This window comes from Calypte anna, chromosome 1 (genome assembly GCF_003957555.1).
Source record: "Calypte anna isolate BGI_N300 chromosome 1, bCalAnn1_v1.p, whole genome shotgun sequence".
NCBI classification, from domain to species: Eukaryota; Metazoa; Chordata; class Aves; order Apodiformes; family Trochilidae; genus Calypte; species Calypte anna.
Window position 1 is genome coordinate 62,498,514 of NC_044244.1, and position 20,734 is coordinate 62,519,247.

Sequence of the window (20,734 nt, forward strand, 5' to 3'; positions counted from 1 at the left end):
ACTAGCAGGGACTTCGGTATATCAGCAGCATCTGTGCAAATCCATCTGACACTTTGCATATTGATGTAGCTGTTGAAATCTATTAACCTTTGGCTTTTCTTTCTAGAATGTGTAGATTAAAAATACCTCTAAAATATATTTTAGGAATTTTTATACCCACTCATTTTCCTTCTTCCTCCCTTTCAAACAAGTTTAACTACTTTTCATATTTTTACTTTTTTCTTACATTATTCTGTTTCAGATTAAAAAAAAAAACAACAATTTTTTTACCAGATTAAAAAACCTGGTTTGTTTTTTTGCATTTTTCTTTTCCTACGAAGTATTTCCTCATACTTAAAAGTAGCATATGCAGTGTATATGAATTTCTGTGTGGTAGTTAATCTTGCCATTTTGAAATAGATATGCTAGATAGCATTTTGCAGTCATCATAGTATCTCTAAAATATGTTAACTGTGAATTAAGTGGGGTTTTTTGAATTTTTTTCTCACAGGCTCATGAGGCAACATTGGAGGCAAGGTCCAGCCAAGAGCTGAGTGATCGTATGCAGCAGCTGGAAAGGGAGGTAACACGGTATCGGGATGAATCTAGCAAAGCTCAGGCTGAAGTGGATCGTCTCCTGGAAATCTTGAAAGAGATGGAAAATGAGAAGAATGATAAGGATAAGAAGATAGCAGAACTGGAGAGGTGAGAATGGTATAAAGTTACTAGAAGATAACTTAGTTGCTTTTTCTTGTCTTAAAAACCTTAGAGTTCCTGTCTGGGGAAAGCATTTGGACTTTTTCTGCCATTAGTCTGTTATTTTGATGGATTGTAAGCAAAAAAATGTCTTACTGTGTGCTTTCATTACCTGGCTGCTCAAAAATAGGGCTGATATAGAACTGAAAGGGTAGATGGAGCTGTAAGGGAGTGTAGATGGCAGGAGAAGTTCAAAACACTGTGGTGGATTTGGAGAATATTTTGTTCATTTGATTTAATCAGTTCCTAAATGGATTTTAAAAGCTTGTGATACCAGTTACTCAGGTTCTTCTGACAAGTGGCATTGAAACTCTTTGTACAGGTAGGAACACAGGTAAACTTTAGCTCATGTGAAGCTAAAGGAAAAGATTTGCTTTTGACCACATGAAATGTGATTCAGCGCTTTTCATCATTTTCTCTCATACTGTTGTGGCCAGGATGCTCACATATTTTTTCTAGACTTTAATGCCCCAAACAAAAAATATAATTTATTATGATTCCATGATGTTTGTTTCATACTTGTCAAAAGTACAATATAGTACTATTAGTAGATCTTGGGATAGATCAGAACAGAACCTGTTTTCTGTCATTTTCGCACCTTACAGTGGGTCAAGAGGGGGTTTCTAGGCAATAGTGCCTCTTCGGGGTTTTTTTGTTTACAAGTAGGGATGAAGACTCACTAACTTGGAACACCAAAATGGAAATTTGACCATTTCCATCTGCCTTGTGCCAAAATAGCCTTTCTCTTTTCTGTCCTAGTACTTTTTAACTGCTCTGCCTTTAGTGTCAAGAAGATTAGGGGAAGTGAGTAGAGGACATTTCAGGTTTGGCATGATGGCAGTGGTTACTATTCATTGGTCTGATGATAGTCAGTTTTGAGCCCCTCTGAATGATTTGAAAAACTCTTCTCTAAAAAGTCCAGTCTTGTTTCTGTGAAAGTGACAGATGTTTGAAACGATTCAGCTTGTCATCTGGATTTCTTCTCTCTTTGTGATTGTAGGCAGTGTCCTGTTTGTTTTCTTTGAATTGTTTTATTTAACCAAAATTTTGTATGCCTGCGGTGTAAGATTCAGCACCAGAAAGTGATTTTTCCAAAGTGATACAACTTTCAACCTATTGATAAATTATGTATTCAGCAGAATATTCAGGCAATGCATTCACAGTGTAGGTGCATGTATTATAGACATGAAAGACTTAAATAGCAGTTTCAAGTCATATTTGTCTGCATGATTTTTTCAGTCCTTAGTGGTGCCCATCTTAGGAGTGAAGTTCACTATGTCATCATTTTCGGGCTTGTGAGTTGACTAGGGATCAGGGTATAAGGAGCAAAGTTCTATTAGAATTAAGGTAATTAAGAATTAAGAATTAAGGTACGGGAAAGAAATATGTTGACAGTGGCTTAATTTTTTCTGAGTGCAGAAGCAATTACTGCTTTGGAAAAGCAAGTCAGAAATAGTCACTGTTCCACAGCCTGATCCCTAGAGGAGATTGGAATGACAGGAAGAGAATTTTCTTATGCACGACTTCAATGCAAGTCTGATTTTTTAAAATTACATTAGCATTCAGAGTCTCTAATCAAGATTGGGACTTGAAATATCAAGCCCTGAATAAACACATATCAATGGCCTTTCATTGAAAGCCTTTATAGTCTACAGTGCAAAAATAACAAAGAAGAGAAACTAAGGTGGGACTCCTCTTTTGTAGGTAAAAGCAATTGCACCTAGTCTTCAATGAATTAGAAAGAATCTTTTTCTTTTGAAAAGTTGCAATTCCAGAGATCTGCAAAGCAATTTCTGTTTTTCATGTTACAGTGGTAGTTGCTTGCTTTTTCAGTTACAGACCAAACTCTTGCTATATGAAGGAAAGCATAAAAACCCCAAGTGACTGCACATCACTTCATAACAATTTGGTGAATACATTAATTCCTTCCTACCACCTGAGCTTTGCTCCTATAAAAAAAAATAGTGGTCATCTTCTTAACTTGTCAGCTTTTCAAGCAGTACTGAGATAACAATGTTTTTTCTAGTAGAGTCAGTATTCCTGCTATGTCAAAAAATACTTTTGTTATCATTTGACTGTCAGCAGCTGCTGTGTAAATGAAGGAGGAAATAAAAACATCTAAGAATATTCATGTTCTCTAATCACTGTAAGTGGAAATAGGAAAGGTCTTCAAGGTCTTAGAGAACTAAGGTGCATTAGTAAAGTATCAACACCTGAAGTGATTCTTCAGCTGGAACTGTAATATAATCACAGCACTGGAGAAGAAGAGAGGAAATAGAGAGTTTCTTCTTGGGAGTTTTTCCTTATGCTAGTTATACGTGACAACTAGACCATCCATCACAGGAGAAGAAAAGTAGTAGAAGAAACTTTGTACAGTAGAAGAAACACTATTTCAGCCATAGAAGAGATGAGTCACCTGTTGGGGTGGGTTTGTGTAGGGGCACAGAGAAGGAGAAAAGATAGGAGGAGAAGAAAAAATCCAAACATAAAACTGTAAGAGCTTTCAATGATAGCAAAGCTGCCTGAAGGATTAAAATAAAGAGGGAAATCCTTCCACTTTTCAGTAACTGTTGCAATTATTGGGTGGGGAACGTATTTTTGCATCTGTCAATGGGAGAGGCTTGGTATCAAAAAATGATGTTCTAAATATGGTGCATGCAATGCAAAAGTTTGAAAAGTACTCCGGAGTCAATATGAGATTGAAAGCACAGCCTCATTAATTTATGTTTACTGTGGGCAGGCTTTTGCTTTGTCTTATGGGAAGGCGGGCATAAGTTTAAATTCCTTCTGTAGCTGAACAGCCATATAAATTTTATTTCCATTCCTGGATTGTGGTGGTGTAGAGGGTCTTGTAGCTGTCTGGTTCCTTACTTTCTTTGTAACTAACTGTTCGCTTTTTGTATTGCCATTCCATAACCTCCTGTCTCTCTGTAACTTTTCATGTTATGTTTTGTTCCCTTCCCTGCTGTTTCTTTCCCTTCGTACTGTCACACCCGGGTTCCATGAGTTGTTTTGTTTTGTTTTGTTTTCTACGTGGGGGGGGTTTTGTTTTGACTGTGCCTTTTCTCAGCAAGCACGCCTCCCGCAAATTGCACCCTCCCTACCAGGTGTCGGTCCCTGCACCGCAACATGTAGGGGGGTTTGTGTGGGACTTCCTGGGAAAGTGAGTGCTCTATAAGGCTTCTGTTTCCTACGGGCTGGAATGTCACCGCTGGCTGCCCGGCTGTTCCTGCTGCTCTGCTGCTGCTGCTGCTGCTCTTTGGGTCTGCTGCAATTACACTTCTTTTCTTAGGTCAAATGGGAACTGGTTGCCTCAAGTAAAAGCTCTTACAGTCTCTGCATTCAACTCGTGTCACAGTGGTTATGACCACAGTCCAAAGGAGGTTTGCTGCTCTCCTCCCTGATTCAAACTGCACAGAAGCTGTTGCTTTTTATTCTAATTTTGTTGCTGTGTTTTAACTTTGGTTCTAATCTCTGCTGTCAGTTCTGCCTGAACCAGCTAAAATTCAAGTGTTCTAAAATGTGTGATTGATAGAGGTCAGTATTGCCTTATTCTTGAGTTTCATTGTGACTATCACCTTGTAAAAAGAAAAATTAAAAAAAAAAATTATGCTAATCACCTGGGACATGGCCATCACAGCCTTCAGATGGGTAACTTACACCCAGAGGTATCTGTGTGCATATATTCTGCAAATAAGAACTGACTTTGTACTTGAGAGGTGGCCATGAATACATATGTATGTGTTGCTTCAGAAATAAGTACTGAGTGAATATATATGGAAGTCCTGGTTCCAGTTACAGACTTGAAGCTGCTTTTCTTTTGGCATGCTCACTATATATGATAAATGGTCCTTCTAAGGACTCAGGGCACTACTGTTTTTTTTCCTGAAGGATACATTGCTTTGATTTAGGAACTGAGAAAGTCAGAACTTGACTCTGGAACATCAGCAGTCCTGTTAAGGAAAGTTGAAAGTGGTAGCTGTTTTAAGAGAGGTTTTTAGGTGTTATTCTAAGAAGAATTTAAAGATGCCCTGTTTTAAGAAGAAACTCTCAAAGGAGTGCTGAAAAATGTGGACAATAGGAGGAAGTATCTTACTCTATGTCTTTAAGACAGTGATATGTTTGTGTAGTGGTCTGTGAAGGATAGATGGAGGGAGAATTTAACTGCATGTTCCATCAACTTTATGGTTTCCTAGAATAGTTTAAAGGAAACTGTACTACTACATTATGCCCTAAGCTTAAGTCAATAAGTTGAAGTTGAAATATGTATTTTTCAAATGACTACCAATATCTTATAATAATTGTCTTTGGTTTTTAAGTTGTTTGTGTGAATTTTAAAATATTTTTTTAGATAATTCCTCAAAAAAACCACACATCGGGGCTTATAATTAATTTAAAGTAAAAGGACTGCTGTCAAACTGAAGAATCAAAGGTATCTATAAAGTCATAGTCATCACCATTGAAATTAACCTTGAGAGATGGTGTGCCTATAATTCTTTCCTGTTGTAACTCGTTAAAGTCCTCCAAAAATAAATTGAACTCTGAATCAGGCATAGGAAAAGCTGAAATAGTGTTACTTTAAAATGCTTAAACCCATTTTTATAGAATAAATCATAAAAGCAAATCAAATATATTTATCTCATGGTTGCATGGTATTATTACAGGGCAGAATTTTTTGATGTTATGTTTCTCATCCATTTCCCATCAAAAATTCATAGCTTAAATGAATAAATATTAAGATTCTAAGGTAAATTACTCAGAACTTCCAAAAAATTACTTCAGACATTCCAAAATGAAGATTGCCATTTAATTTAAATTCACGTTGTATGTGAGCCTGTGTATGACTGTGAAGTGATAGTTTTCAACCATATGAACAAATTTTTTTCCACAAGAATGCTGCTTTTGGTGTGTGAAGGATGTAGCTAAAATTGTCCCCAAAAAGTCCTGAGTGAGGCTGACACCTCTCATAGAAAATTTCAGCACAATTTATTAATTTTTGACAAGCAACTGAGAACTTTGTAATGGGATGAAGTGGTCAGGCCTGTGGTTAGTCCATCTCCACCTCCAAGCACACAGAACTATTGAATATTATGATTTTCATCATTTCCAAGCTAGGAATTTAACAAGTGATTTGTTTTTTCTCAGTCTTGCTTTATCTTCATACAAAATGAATATTACACTTCAAGTCCCACAAGTTCCACTGAGGGGAAAAAATAAATTTTACATCAACATAAGTGCTCTAAACAGATCAGAACATAGGATTCAAGCACCTTGACTTGCAGATACTTCAAACATTTGAAAGTATGTCAGTGTTCAGAAGGCAAGTGTCTGCCCCCTGAAAGTCAACCTTTGTTGAAGTGCCTTAAGATAACATTCAAACTCACTAATCACTTTTGTAGTCTACATCTAAGAAACGAAAAGACAGGAACGCAGCCAGTAATTGCAAATCCATCCGTGGAGAACACCAGATAAAAAAGCCATTATAGTGATTTTACGGTGACTCCTCGGTCCGTCCTCACCTTTTTCCATATAATGGGATATCCTTTTTCCATTTGTTCTTTATTTAGCTGTCCTTTGCTTCCCATTCTCGTCTTTTTCCTGTACATTGGGAGCAACTGAAACTCTGTGATATTGCAGAAACAGCTGTTCTGAAAACACGGTCAAGGAACCCCAATTAGTCCAGCGCTTGACATGCACAGGGCTGGTGCAGGCTATGGCTGCATAAGCTTGATGTATTATCCCTTCATTGAGCCACCTTAGCCTGGCTGTTTGCCCTGGTATTATTTCCACATTGAAACAGGCAGGATTGACACTATTAAAAGAGTGATCCATCTCTATGGAACCAAGTACAGACCGTCTCCTTTGTTAAATTCAGGAAAGGGCTGAACTGTTGGTTTGTCTTCTACTCCAAGAGTAAGGATCTGATCTTAGATACTCCAAGAAAGACCCTACACTAGCAAAATACAAATAATGAGAAGTACTGATTATGGACTTTTTTGAAAGCTTCTTTTCCTGCCAAATTTCCTGTAGCATTAAAGTCCTCTTTCTTTTTAATATTAAATCAAGGTGGTTAATGAGCATTCCCTCTCATGCCTGTATCTGTTATCTGTAATGAATATAGGAGTTGTCATCTGATAATTCATAGTCCGCTTGCATTGTATCAATGATGGGCTAATACAACTCCTAATACAACTCCACTGCTAGATCAGTGGAGTGTAAGAGCTATGATATGATTAAAATAATTACGAAACCAGAGGAGAAACAACGTCATGTAAATAATGAGTCTTGTTTATATGCCAGGGTTTTATTTTTACCTGCCTTGACTACTTGCTTCATAAGCTGTTTTGTAGCTTTGTTTCAGTTAACATCTTTCAGCATTATGAAGGTATGAGGATATACTCACAAATGAGCATGTAAGGAGTAAAAACAAACACACACAGAAAAATCCAACAAAAATAGCACCAAAATAAGCCTTTTATACAGCTGATACAGTAAAAATAAAAGTGTCATATCCGCATATTGTCTTGGAGTACAGAAGCAACAAAGCTAAAATCCAGTAATCACCAGTAAGCCAGTGAAATAGCAACATCAGTGCTCCATGACCATCTGTGGTCACTTCTGCATTCTTAGATCTGTGCCTGTGTGTGCCTATGCACACACATACCATCTCTCTCCATCACTTCCCAGTCCTCTAAATATCAATTAAAAACAAAGGAAGAGACCAGCCATCATTCTTTTTACCAAGAAAAGGTATCAAAAGCAGTAAACATAAATACACTTTCTGCTTTGACTGACACGAGAAAGATCAAGTGCCTATTATTCATTATCAGACTGCTTGAGGAAATGACAAAACCGTAAATATACACAGTCATTCACTGTCAAATAAATGGAATTCAAAGACTGAATGGAAATATTTACATAACTTTTTCAGTTCATCTGAGACTAATGTAGCAGACTCGTTCCACTTCCTAGGATATACAAGCATGTGGAAAAAATAGAACTGAAATAATTGTTAGCTTTTGAAAATATATATCATAATTAAAATACTAAAGTGTTCACATCTCATCAATTTTTCTTGATCTGCTCCCAGTGATCAGATTTAAGTTAAAATAATGAGATGGAGTTTCAAAAGAAAATGGATTTCTCAGAGTACCATTTGGTGTGACAATTGTGTGGTCTCCCTGTGTGACTTGCATTTGGAGTATGTGGCTAATGGGGCTGGGCAGAAAGGCTTCTGCTGGGTCTTGTAAGGAATGCTGCAAGTGTGTGCTCTTGCTCAAAGAGAAATAGTGCAAACTATTGTTTTCTTGCTCTGTAATGAGCATGTCTTGGTATGTATCAGATCCTGCTTGCTTGGGACTGCTTCCTGAGGCAGATGCTTGCTGTGCTCATCTGCTCAATTTCACTGATGTAGCCCCGTGCACTAAGGCTTCACCTCCAGTCTGTAGCTGATCTCCATTGACTTCCTCATACCTGGAAATTTCAATTGTCTGCCTCGTTTTTGGTTTGAGTGATAGAAAGTTACAGATTTTTTCTAATTTTAATGTGCTGGCAGACATATCCCTCATTTTTGTTTGGATAAATATTATTACTACTCTAAAAGTCCACATTTAAAAAAAGTATTTTGAATCTCTTAAAAAGACATGGGAAAAGGAGATAGCAATTACACAAAAAACTTTGGAAGGAAGAATTTATTCCATAACAAGATGAATATATAGCAATAATTATTCTCTATTTGGATCCTGTTCATCTTCAGCTATCTAAATAATATTTCTGTAGCATACACAACATTGCAATTGACCTCAGCATAACGTCTCATTGTTCTGCTGCTTTCCTGTGCCAGCAAAAGATGCTGCCTTCAATAGAAGCTGAAAGAACAGCACAATTCGTTCACATTCTACAGGGCCATTCTGAATTCTAGTCCTAACTTTTTTTTACATGTTAAACTGAAGAAACAATATCACAACATCATGGCAATAGAAACAGGAACTACAAAGGGTCCCTGAAACATAAAATGAGAAGTCTTAAACTTTCAGAATATAAATTTGGTAAGAGTCTTAAAAGCAGGCTTTTTTTCCCCTTATTTATTCCTATACCTAACCAGGTGCTTATTTTCACTTTTCCATTTCATTAGATTTATTTGACCAGTCATAGCTCTGCAGCTCAGCTTAGACTGTGTACTCCTGGATTTCTGACAGAATTGTTTTTCTGCATGTTTTTCTAAATGAATTAACTGGGGCTTTTGGAACATTATAACTTACTTCAAGATCAAACACTGAGATGTGGTAGTTGGCATTTTGCAAGTCTTAGCTTTCCCAAAATCCCCAAACAACACAGCCTTTACAACAGCTGTCTGTGAAGAACTTGATATAAAGAACGTTAGTTTAAAAGACAAAGAACACCAACCATACACTTCTTACCTGCACCTCACTCTGAAACTGCTGCTTGTACAAATTCAGTATCCGACATTGTTTGTAAAATTTATGCCAGAAATTAGGACTTCAAAATTTATTTACATGTTCCATTTATCAAGAGTAACAAAGCATATAGCAGTTAGCCTATCCTGTTGAGAGACTTTTCTCCACACCATATCTTGCCTTTTTAGAGTGAAATTTTGCCATGGGAGGAATACAATATATTTGAGTAGCCAAACTGCCTTTTTTGGACAGAAGGATGTTTACTTTTTCTCTCTTTTAATGACTGGAAAAGAATAAAGTATAAAATAAAATCAAAAAGATCTGTATTTATGGCTCCTTGTGGACTTTTCTTGCTGTTATCAGTGAAATTGACAGTAGATGGCTATGAAAAAATACTGGAGATATTTGGGGGGGGGTGAAAAAAAAGCAATAATGAACCTATGGGACCTCATGTTATACAGGGAACTCCAGCATTTTGTCTTGGTCAGTCTTGCTCTTGAGCAATGTTGGAGAGAACTGTCAAAATATGCCTGTTTGGTCATTATTGTTTTTAGATTGCACCTTATATGGGAGAATTAAAACCACAATGCTGCAGGAAGAAGAAGCAGATGCTTTTTTATGTTTGTTTTTGGAAGGGTGGCTTCAATGTCAAAAGTAAGAAAGATGAACTTTTTGCTTTGACAGGTCTTCAAGGCTTGAAGACTTTACTAAATGGTTGGGGTTTTTTCTCCCTTCTGCATTTTTATTCACTTTTGAAAAGTCTGGGTCATCTTCAGAAAACGTAAAGAAAATGTGTGTCTTGCTTATGGAGAGAAAAATAAGCCCCTGGAGAACACATTAAGGTTCATCTCAGGTAGTCAAACTGCATTTTCAAAATTTTAGTTAGAATTTTGGAAGAAGGGTACTTGATAATGATGTGATATAAATCCAGAGTTTTCTACAGTTGGCTTATTTCCCTTTTTCTTGAACTGTCACATGTTGGAGACAATTTTCTCTACAGAAAGCTGCTTCCAAGTGAAATGGTGTAATCTAATTTAAAGTTCCTGTTTTCTTTTTTTAATTATTTTTTTATTAGATGTCTATAAAATGTGCAGCTCTGTGTTTGTGAAGGATTGTATGTCTGTGTGTCATTACCTGATTTAGATCTGCTTGTTTTGTCCTGTATTCTTGAACTGCCTTATCTCTGGACACTCTTTTCACATACTGTAACTCTTTTTCTTTCGCATCTCCTTCCTGGATTTGCTGCTTCCTTCAGCCTCACCTCAAGGTCAGTATTCACTCTTAATAAGGATGTTTATAATGTTCTGCTGGAACTGAGATTTCACAGAAGATTACATGATCTGCAAAATAAAAGATCGGGGATTTGATTGTGCAGGAGGATTGGCTTATAGTGTAGGGTAAATGTTTAGAAGAAAACTTGTACTTGAAGTAAAGAATTTATATCACACCACTCTAAATTAATGTTGTAATTCAGTAGGAAGAAGGGGTAAGACTTACCTGTGAAGTCTTTCAAGGGAAAAAGATAGAGAAACAGGAGGCTCCAGCAAGACTGTAAGAAGAAAAAAGATTGATCATTAGCCATATTTTCTGTAGAGCACAGCACTAGTGCCTTTAAAATACAAGCCATACGTACTTTAACTGTTGGGTTTTTATCATTGTGTTTGTGTCTGAAACATGGCAGTGATGTTGCAGAAGTAGTTTTGGTGCAGTTTGTGCATGTTGTGCTGTCAGAACCAAGGGCTGAAGGTTAAACATAGGCAAATTAGCAAGAGGGTGAAGTTGTTGAAGATAATTATTGATAAACTACTGATAAAATGCAACCAAGAGACAACATGTTTAGAAATCTTTCAGCTAGTGCTCAATTTTGGTTTTTTATATTTTAAAAGCAGTTGCTAAACATAGGTTGTGGGATTTCAGTAGAGGATCGAGGAGGAAATACCTATCACCTACATAAGACAGAGTGCCTTATCTAACAACCCCCAGTTGCCTTTGAAAGGCCCTGAAACCATTTTGGAATCCAATCTTTAAAGTCTGTTTGGTAGAAAGCATCTGTGACTCCTGTTCAAGGAATTATTATAATTGTTTCAGGCAATGCTTTTACCCAGAAAGCCACTACTTAGTGACTTAAGTTCTGAGTTATCAACCAACATCTGACTTTTCTCTTCCGGATTAACACTGTGAAAAATGTGGTGGTGAGTGTAATCCCACGATGCTGCGATGCTGCTGATGCCTTTAAATTGTGTCAGCGTTCTGACCTTGGTTTGGCACAGACCTTACACTTGTGGCCTTGGCTGCATCACTTCCTTCCTCCCACAGAATGGAAAAAGATGGGAAGTTAATCGTGTTGTCCATCAATACCTTCTGTATTCAATGTGTTGTACTGGCATTCTTGTAATTGTTGGGGACGTGAGGGCTGTCCTTGAATAACCCTCTTTCTTCAGATCCCAGAGAACAGAACTGTCAGGAGCTTTTCTGCCCTAGGAGTGTTCTGCTCTGAAATACAGTGTCTTTTCTTGCATGAACAGGACTTCTGTTTGAGAGTCTGTGTTTGCCAGTTGGGACAGTGAGCAGAGTTTGATATATTTTGTCTGGTTGATAAAGTCCTAAATGTTATGAAATCCATATTTCAAAGATATTTCTGCTTCAATCCATTTGTCCATGGGTCCTATCAATACCTGCGCCTATACAGGAATTTGGAAGGAACAAGATGGGGAAATGTATTAAGGGTGTCATTTGGGTGTGGGGTGTTTGGAAACCTGGCATGATTTCCTTAAACAGTTTAACCATAGATTTTTTTCTCTCATTTAGAGTGTATTTTAAAGTTTGGCTAGAGACAATGATAGGACTTGGATATGGTTGCAGTTGGCCAAGTGTTAGGATTTTCGGAGTTTTCTGATATGACAGTAAAGAAGTGGTCCATTTTGTCCTCACAGTTCCTTAGTAATTCTTTTTTTTTTTTTTTTTCCATTTTTAAAAATTGATTGTTTAATGGCTAGTTGCTGAGGTTTTTAATATATTTGTTAAAATAAATTAAGAGAGTAAGGGGAATAGGTGAGAGCCCTGTTGGCCGGAAACACAATGGAAAGATTCTCCTAGGGATAAGCAGGAAAATTACAGGGTTTGCAAAACCACTCATTTTCTTTCCTATTCATTTCATTGCCCAATTACTGTTAACTGCAATGTATGAAGAAATAGCTGTTCTCTGGAACTGTACTGTGTACAGTACCTTGGAAGGTACTATGGGAGCCATACCTTTGTTTTTCTTGTAATGCTGTAAGGCAGTTAATTTTTTCATCCAATTAAAAAAATGTGTATTTTTGGAAAAGAACTGAATAGGTGAAAAAATGTGCTAGATATGTCTGTCTTTTCAAAACAGGAGGAAATTCTCTGAATTATATCTCTTCTCATATGTAATAGTTTTGCTTACTGTAGTCAGTGAAAATCCGCTGAATTTTCTGATCTGTCTGGTTAGCTTTTATTCCCTCTCTCCTGTTGATAAATTCTGCTGCTGTTATGGCACGCACTCTACTGTTCACGGGTCTAAGGGGCTATACTGGATACCATACTGATTCATAGTAAATAAAATAGTCTAGGGATGCATGGGAATTAAAGCAGTTTTCCACAAAGTGTTTTTGCTTCTCTGTTGATGACAACTTTACATAAGGAACTGTCCAGTGACAAGTTCAGGAGTAACAAGCCAAATAACACCACTCTGGTGTCGTTACCTGCAGCAGTGAAAAGATGTAAAATACCATTAAGTCATATGTGACAGTTCCTTTAAGTGGTTCTTACAAATATATGTCACAAAAGTTGAGATGGGAATAGATAACAAGTCAAAGTCAGGTGCTATAATGAGCAAATGCATACTTTTCAAGGAAAGAATTAGCTATATTGAGAAAGTAAAAGCAAGATTTCTAGCTTCAAATTGGGTAACAAATAGCTTAGCTTTTGGGGGGGAGTTGTTGTGGTGAGGTTTTTTTTGGGTTTCTTTTTGGTATCTTCTCTGCTGTATAGTGTTGAATGTGTTATTTATCTACATTCCATATCTAGTTCCTCTTTGTAGCATAGCACTGGAATGAAAAAATAGCTGGAACAGTAGTACAGGAGGTCTCCCACAGGAAGCTGGTCTTTCAAAATCCTGCTTTCCACAGTCAGATTTTCTAATACTTTATATCACATGGTTAATTGTCTGTCATCTTTTGAAGGAAGGAATCCAGATCTTAAAGAAATTTTCTAGATTTTTTTTCTCTACAGAAGAGAATTTGATGCAAGAGGAAGTAATAAAAAAAGTACCATGAACCTTATTTCCGCACAAAAAAGTGACTTAGTGATTAGATGATTGCAGGCTGGTGGCATGAATCCAGATAAAAGTCTGCTATGAGTGTTTATGTGTCAGTATAGCAGTTCAAGTGTAGCTTTATAAAATCAAAGTAAAAACAAAATACTAGATCTGAGGGGATTATTTCAGTTGTTTTTCCAGAGTCCTAAATTTATGTTGAACAGAACACATCCAACAGCCACAGAAATATTTTAAACATATCATCCTTCTGTAAGAATATGACAGATAATAATACTGTAATAATAATCTCAAAGAAGCTGTGTATCTAAGCACTGAGAAAGTGTCTGGGCAGTCAGGAGAAATTTCTTTGGAAGTATGGGTGGATCTTAAGTTTCATACCTTCAGAAGACTCATTTCTTCACACCGCCATCATGATGGTCATTAACCGCAAAGGAAATGATAAAAATGTCAAGCATGTTGAGTCAGCAAAGGTTGGTTTATGCTCAGTGGAGCCAGATACATCATGCTCAAAGAAGTTTCCATTTAAATTTCCTTGGTCATCTCTAAAAAATAACAACCCATAATAGTGTTGTGTTGGGCTTTTTTATATAATGTTTCCTTTAATTTGACATAAAGCAAAAAATGGCTTTGTGGAATTCTTAACATGAAAAGTTCTCTGCTTGTATGAGTTGTCTTTTCCTTGTAAGTGAGGTGAAGTTGAGGCGTCTTAGAAATGATAGTGAGGAAAGGAAGAAATGAAGACTTGTTGGCTGTCAATGTTGGGTGGTAATAAGCAGGACACAAAACAAAACTGATTTTCTGTAAATCAGGTCACTAGCATAGTCTTTTGAATTTACTTTAGGTATGGTGATTGTCAGAGCTTTGTGCCTGTGTTTGAAATTAAATATGTAGCTTTTCTGTCAAAGGTCCTCTTTTCTTGCCTCATTTCACTGCATCTGAACAAAGCAAAATTATTCACAGCTATACATCATCTCAGAATTCTCACTTCTCTGCAGTCTCTGATATTTTTTTTTCCTCTGCATTATGATTTCTTTCCTGTTACCTGCTGAAATAATTTTAATTCTATGAAACACTGATGAGTTGATTTTCTTTTGTGTTAGTGTTCTGTTTTCAGTACGTGTATTCACAAAGGAAATTTTCCTACAGGGATTCAGACTGAGGTAGCATGATAAAGACACATGACTGGATTACAGCACCAGGGAGGATGTCTGTGTGTCAAGAGTATTCTGTGAATTTTGAACAGCTGAGTGAAATGTTCTGAGAGATTAGAAGAATCTTTCACAATTTGCTTTTTTGCAGATACAACAGAAAGATGGCTTTCTACCATGTTATTTTAAACATCAGAACAGAATATTCTTAGAGGACATTTTAAAGCATATCTTTTATGTTCACATACCCCTATATTAACAAATTACCTCGCATGTCATCATCAGAAGATTAACTGAAATTATCATTCAGACTTCATGCAACATTAAACATTTTGACTAACCCATATGTGTCACATCACATTTAGTCAAAGGAATAAAATCTGAAGGCTACCTTTTTCCTTAAATGGCTAATGTCTCTGCAAAAGTTTGTCCCCTCAAATGGCTAGATATTTATTTCTCTTAAGCTCCCAAAGCCAAGTAAGTTGACAGTGAATTTATGTGCTTTTGATAAAATAATCTTGGTGCAAATTTCCGTAACTGACAGTACCAAAAGCTTTAATGGAACCTCGACTTAGCAGTAATACAATAGTTACAGAGAATTCAGTTGAGCAGGAGACCTCTTTAAAAGCACTGTAAAGTATGAAGAGCTCAGTAGCTTCTTTTCCTCCTTTTTTACTGATAGGGACTCTTCAGATCCCTAGGCATAGTGGCAGAGTCTGCTGGAGTGAACCATTACCCACGGAAGTGGAAGACCAAGTTACAGACCATTTAAACAAATTAGAAATATGCAGGTTGATGGAATGAGATCAGATGCCTACAAGGTTGCTGAGGGAGCCTGCTGGTGTTATAGCAAGGACTCTTTGTATCATCTTCAAAAATTCATGGCTGTCAGTGTAAGCAAGCATCACACCTATCTTCAAGAAGGATGGAAAGGAAGATCCAGGGGATCCAGGCCAGTCAGTGTAACTTAATGCTGGGAAGTTTGTGGAACAGATCCTCCTGAAAGCCATCTTCAAGCACCTGAAGGACAAGAAAGTGTTAGGGAACAGGCTGTATGGATATACAAGGGCAAATCATGTCTGAGCAGCCTCATTGCCTTCAGTGATGAGATGGCTTACAGAGGAATCAGCACTGTTTAATGTCTTTTTAATTATGTGGATGATGAGTCACAATATACCTTCAAGAATTTCATGGGTGATAGCAAATCGAGGGAGTGGTTATGGGGAGTATGTGCTGGAGGGCAGGGCTCCTATTTAGAGTGACTTTGACAGGCTGGCAAAATGAACTTGCAGAGACCTCATGAAGTTCTATAAAGGCATCAGCTTTGCAGCTTGGGTTGAATGACCCCTGTATCTCCAGCTGAAGGGCAGCTGGCTAGAAGGCTGTTATTTAGAGAAGGACCAGGCTGAGCTGTAGTCAGCAGTGTTGCACTGCTGTGAAGAAAGCCAAATTCATACTGGACTGTATTAGCAGAAGCACAGCTAGCAGGGCAAGTGTTTGTTGCCTGCTACAAGAGGCTTGTGAGGCGTCTGGAATATTATGTCTAGTTTGAGACTTCCAGGTACAAGAAAGACATTGGGATAATGGAGTGAGCGTAGCAGGAAGGCTGGTGAGATAACTAAGTGCATCAATGACATGACACACATGAGATGTATGATGACATACAAGGAGGGGTGGAGGGAACAAGGTAAGTTCAAGCCTAGGAGAAGGAGCCTCATGGGGATCGTGCTGGTCTTCCAGCTCTCTATTGGGAAGGTTTTTGAGTATTCTAAGACAAACTCGACAATTTGTGTGGTTTTGGTAAGAATTTGCTTCATAATATGGGAAAATAGGATAAACAAGATTTTTCTTGTTACTTCATGGCACTACAGTTGTAGAGAAAAAAAAAGAAAAATGTGGTTGAGGAGGGTCCAGTGGATCACTGCACTTTTACTTCTTGCAAATTTCTACTCGTATTCTTAGTTTTTAAATGGTCTTTAAAAGCCCCAAGAATTGCTGCTTTCTGGGTAATACATCTCTGCGAAGTGTGTCATTGTGGTATTAATAGGCTTATCCTTTCATAAATAATAATTTATCCAACAAGCTTAGTTACAACACTTACGTAATAACTGCAAGATGTTATGCCATTTCTTCTCAAAGGAAATGTTTCATAATTGTGTCCCCCAGTCAAAGGGACTGTTCACTACAAGTGTGAGGCACAGTTTGTGTAGAGTCCATGCAGTGGCACTATAGAAGTTCACCGATAAGATGCAAATAACCATTCTTACTTTGTAGTTTATTATGTGCCTTCTTTTCCTTCTTATCTCTCTGGCTTTCAGCACAGATTTCACATATTAATATGTAATACGTGTATGTCTTTGCTCTAAGAGATGGCACCTGGCATTGACAGGTTGTTTCCTTTGCTTATTTTCATGTTCTTTTTGAATATGCTTGGATCACGTGAACAAATAATAGTTCATGCAGGCTGAAGGAGCCTGCTTTGTATTTTAAATGCTTAAAACTTCAAAGATTATTTTAACTTGAGCAAAAACCTTATAGTGTGAACAGAAGCTGAACATTTGAAGAATAATTTTAAAGTATTATTGTGTTAGTTAAATAGAAGAGGTAGGTATATATTATTCACAACTGACTCTAATTGTTTTTCCTAAATTATGTTTTGAGGCTTTTGATAAATGTTGTTTTGCTTGAATTTTCCACCCTTAATTCTACACATACATCACACTCTTGTTAAATGCATTAAGTTTTCCTAAAAATTACTTCCTTTCTCTGTAAATAAACAGCAGATCCCCAAACTCAGAACCATTCTCAGTATCGTGTTTATTCCTCTCAGATAAACAGCTGCTGAAGCAAAAAAAAAAAAATTATTTGCCTTATAGTAGGTGCAGTTCAGATCCCATCCAAGCCAGACCAGTTCTATACCTCAGTCTCCTCATGTGCCCTGATCAGAATCAGCTGTAGGATAGGCTCTAAAACTGAAACTGAACACCACTGGTGAAGATTTATTGATATTCTTGTGCCCTTTTCTTGGGAACTCCAGAAGGAGACTTGGGTATCAGTGCTGCATAATTTACAAATCTGCAGTAATTCATGCCTCTTGCTGGTCTCAGATTGTGCATAGTTCTCCCAAGCTTGCAGCTTTATTCCTGAGCAAACTGGATGTTTTGCTAGTGCATGTATCTCTGCCTTAATTTTCTTCTTTGTGAAAGAAAAATTTAAAAGAATTTAAAGATTTTATTTTTAAAGGTACTGTTGGTCCCAGGATTCAGGAAGAGTGTGTTGTACATGAAGACCTGGAAGGACAGGTGCAGTTTCCTGTGGAAGAGTGCATCAGGGGTACATTCTTGGCAGATTAGCTTGATTTTTTTTTCTCTTCTTCAAAGGGACTGAAGCAGTTTTGGGAGCATGTAATAACCAAAAACCTTTAAACAAGTTTCAACTGATTTCTTGAAAATTCCAGAGGGGAAGAAGAGTGTTTTCTTCTGCATCTTGAAAAAATGGAGGATGCTTTTTTAATCAATAGGTAGATAAATTTTATTTTAAAGTAGAAAGGTACCAGAACTCTCCCCTCTTGTCTTTCAGTATTCTGCTTTGACCATAGCCTCAGCAATTCCTTATTAGATTTTCAGCACTCAATCTCTCAACTTCCAATGTTTGTCTTCCTATAAAAAAAGACAGACAATTTACAGAAAATATGAGATTCCTGTTAGAAATATTTTTCTTGGCAGTAAAGGCTGTTTGTTGATCTTTCCTAATGTTTATGAGTGTTCCTCGATTACTTGGAAGATGAATTCATTACAAAGAATCAGAAAATTCTCAGTGACAGGCTCTATCAAGACAGTTCCCCTGATAATGAGATCAGCTCAATTAAAATCTTAATTTTGCCTCATTTGTCTCAAGGTCACCATGTAAAAGTACTTCACAGGAGTAGTATAATTGTCTAGATAAGGAATTTATCTACCCCAGTAAATACTCCAAAATAAAGATAATTATTATGCTTGCAAGTGTATGTTTCAGATGGCTGAAGTGTGAGGCATCTTGTCACTGGATTTTTTTTTTTTTCTGTGCTCCTTCAGGGTATATGAAAAACACAGCATATTTATTCAAAACACTAATGGATGCATTTACTGGTTCTGGAGCAGATCCACTTACTAGGAAATGGTACACTCAAAGGTCTAAGCCAGTAACCTTGTCCATGCACATTACCAGTGCTATTACAGAAACCTCCAGTGAAGAGATACTAAGAAATGTTATTTGCAACACTCACCAAGTTTTCCAGAAGTGTGGTGGCATTGCAAGGATTCCTCGCTTGCTAAATATTCCTAGCTGTATCCTGGAGTCCTGCAGCTGACAAGTGGAAAAGGCAGAATTACGGCTATATCAGAGAAGGAAGAACTAAGCCATTTGTACTATTTATACAGGCTGTTCAGCTCTGTATGTGGTATATTTATTACAAATAATGCTCCTGTTCCCCATTTTCCAGGCAGTCAGAAGTCTAACAAATCATCTCAGTAGGCACTTTTCGTATTAGCCTCATGTGAGCAGTCAAAACCAGTGCTATAGAATATATTTCAGAAGAGGAGATACCTCTTAATAAATCTGTTTGCTAAGCACCCAAAAGAAGTATGCCAAACATGCCATCCTGAGGGACATTTTGGTCTATATTCCTACCCAGAAATTCCTTTCATTAGGTGGATACCAAAATAGAGCTGTTTACTTCCCATATAAGATTCTCATGACAATGAAGATGCTGTAGTAAGGTACAGTTTGAGCACAGTAATACTGCTTTTCAATCAACTCCATACTTTTGCATACTTTTCCCAGTAGAGTTTCAGGCTATGTCCATCTTTGGATCACATCTGGTACAGCTTCTTTGTAGCTAACAGAGTAAATGCTTTTTCATTCACATCTATAGAGAGAATCTGTTTATAAGATTCTTCTGGAAAACAATTTTGGTTTTAAGGAGATACACTAAATTATATATTTATTTAGCTGTCTCAGCAGCAGAAAGTCATCAGGCTTTTAGTCCTGAAATGGGTTGGTTTTCATTTATTCAGAATGATCTTCACATCTTATAGTAAGACTCACAATGTTCTCATGCATGTTTTTCTTTTGTATCAGAAATCCTTTTCCAGTGAGTTGGTACATTCACTGTGTGCTTGCTTTTTTGTCCTTGGCAACTGCTAAGTTTAATAACTTCTGCTGAAGACTGGATTTGCAGTAGCTGCTATCTTGAAATGTGAGAGGTATCTTGATTCCTTAATATACTCGATTGCAAAATGTTAGGATAATATTGTTATCAAATGTTTCTGAAAGTTTTTAGAAGATGAAATTATTGGTTATATAAGATATTATTCTAGAAAGAACGAAAAGATCACATACCTGTATGAAAATGTATTTTGATTTGTTTTCTGGCTAATAAGACTGCAGTAAAAAGAGACATATTTGATATTAGATCACAAACATACCTTCTGAAACCTCAATGAAATGCCATTCATAAGAAAGATTTTATTGCTGTTTAGAAAATACTTATTTCAGCCAAATGGTGCAGGTCTCTCAAGCAGAGAGTGACTGGCTGTGTGTGATCTGTTTACAGGGCAGTTGGCTTGTGCACTAGTGTTAAAGGTAAAAAGAACAGCACCTTTGGGACATTTTCCCACACTGTTAGGGCCAAATTCAACTAACCCAGCATGTTGCAGGGAGAAGGAATCCACACTGAGGCTTAATCAGCCATTTTATAAATGTATTTTTTGGCTTTGCATCTGTTTGCTCAATTAACAAAAGCAGAAGAAAAATGCAGCGGAACAAACTTCTTTGTTGAACTACTGAATGCTGATGTTAAAATCCTTAAAGCATTCATATTTTTCTTAACAAAGGAGCACCCATATCACAGTCTTACAGATTTATGCTGGATTTCACCTTTAGTTTTTGTTTTTAATGCTATGAGCTTCAATATAAACTGAAGGTGTAAGATTTTAACAATAAAGGTTTCTTTTCTAGTTCAGCTGCCACCAGCTTTCAAAAATAATTACAGATCTTGACATGCAATTAATTTAATATTTAATTTCTGAATCCTGATTTCAAATTTGACATGTCATGAAATGATATGTTATGAAATTATGGTAATGTATCCATTA

At 36.9% G+C, this 20,734-nt stretch overlaps 1 protein-coding gene across 1 annotated transcript in view; it reads left to right on the plus strand.

Annotated features, from left to right (window-relative positions):
- The window catches only part of ERC1 (ELKS/RAB6-interacting/CAST family member 1), a 277,653-nt gene that overhangs the window by 120,855 nt on the left and 136,064 nt on the right, over nucleotides 1–20,734 (plus strand). Inside the window, 1 exon segment of the mRNA XM_030447002.1 lies at nucleotides 491–684. Coding sequence (XP_030302862.1) covers nucleotides 491–684 — 194 coding nt within the window.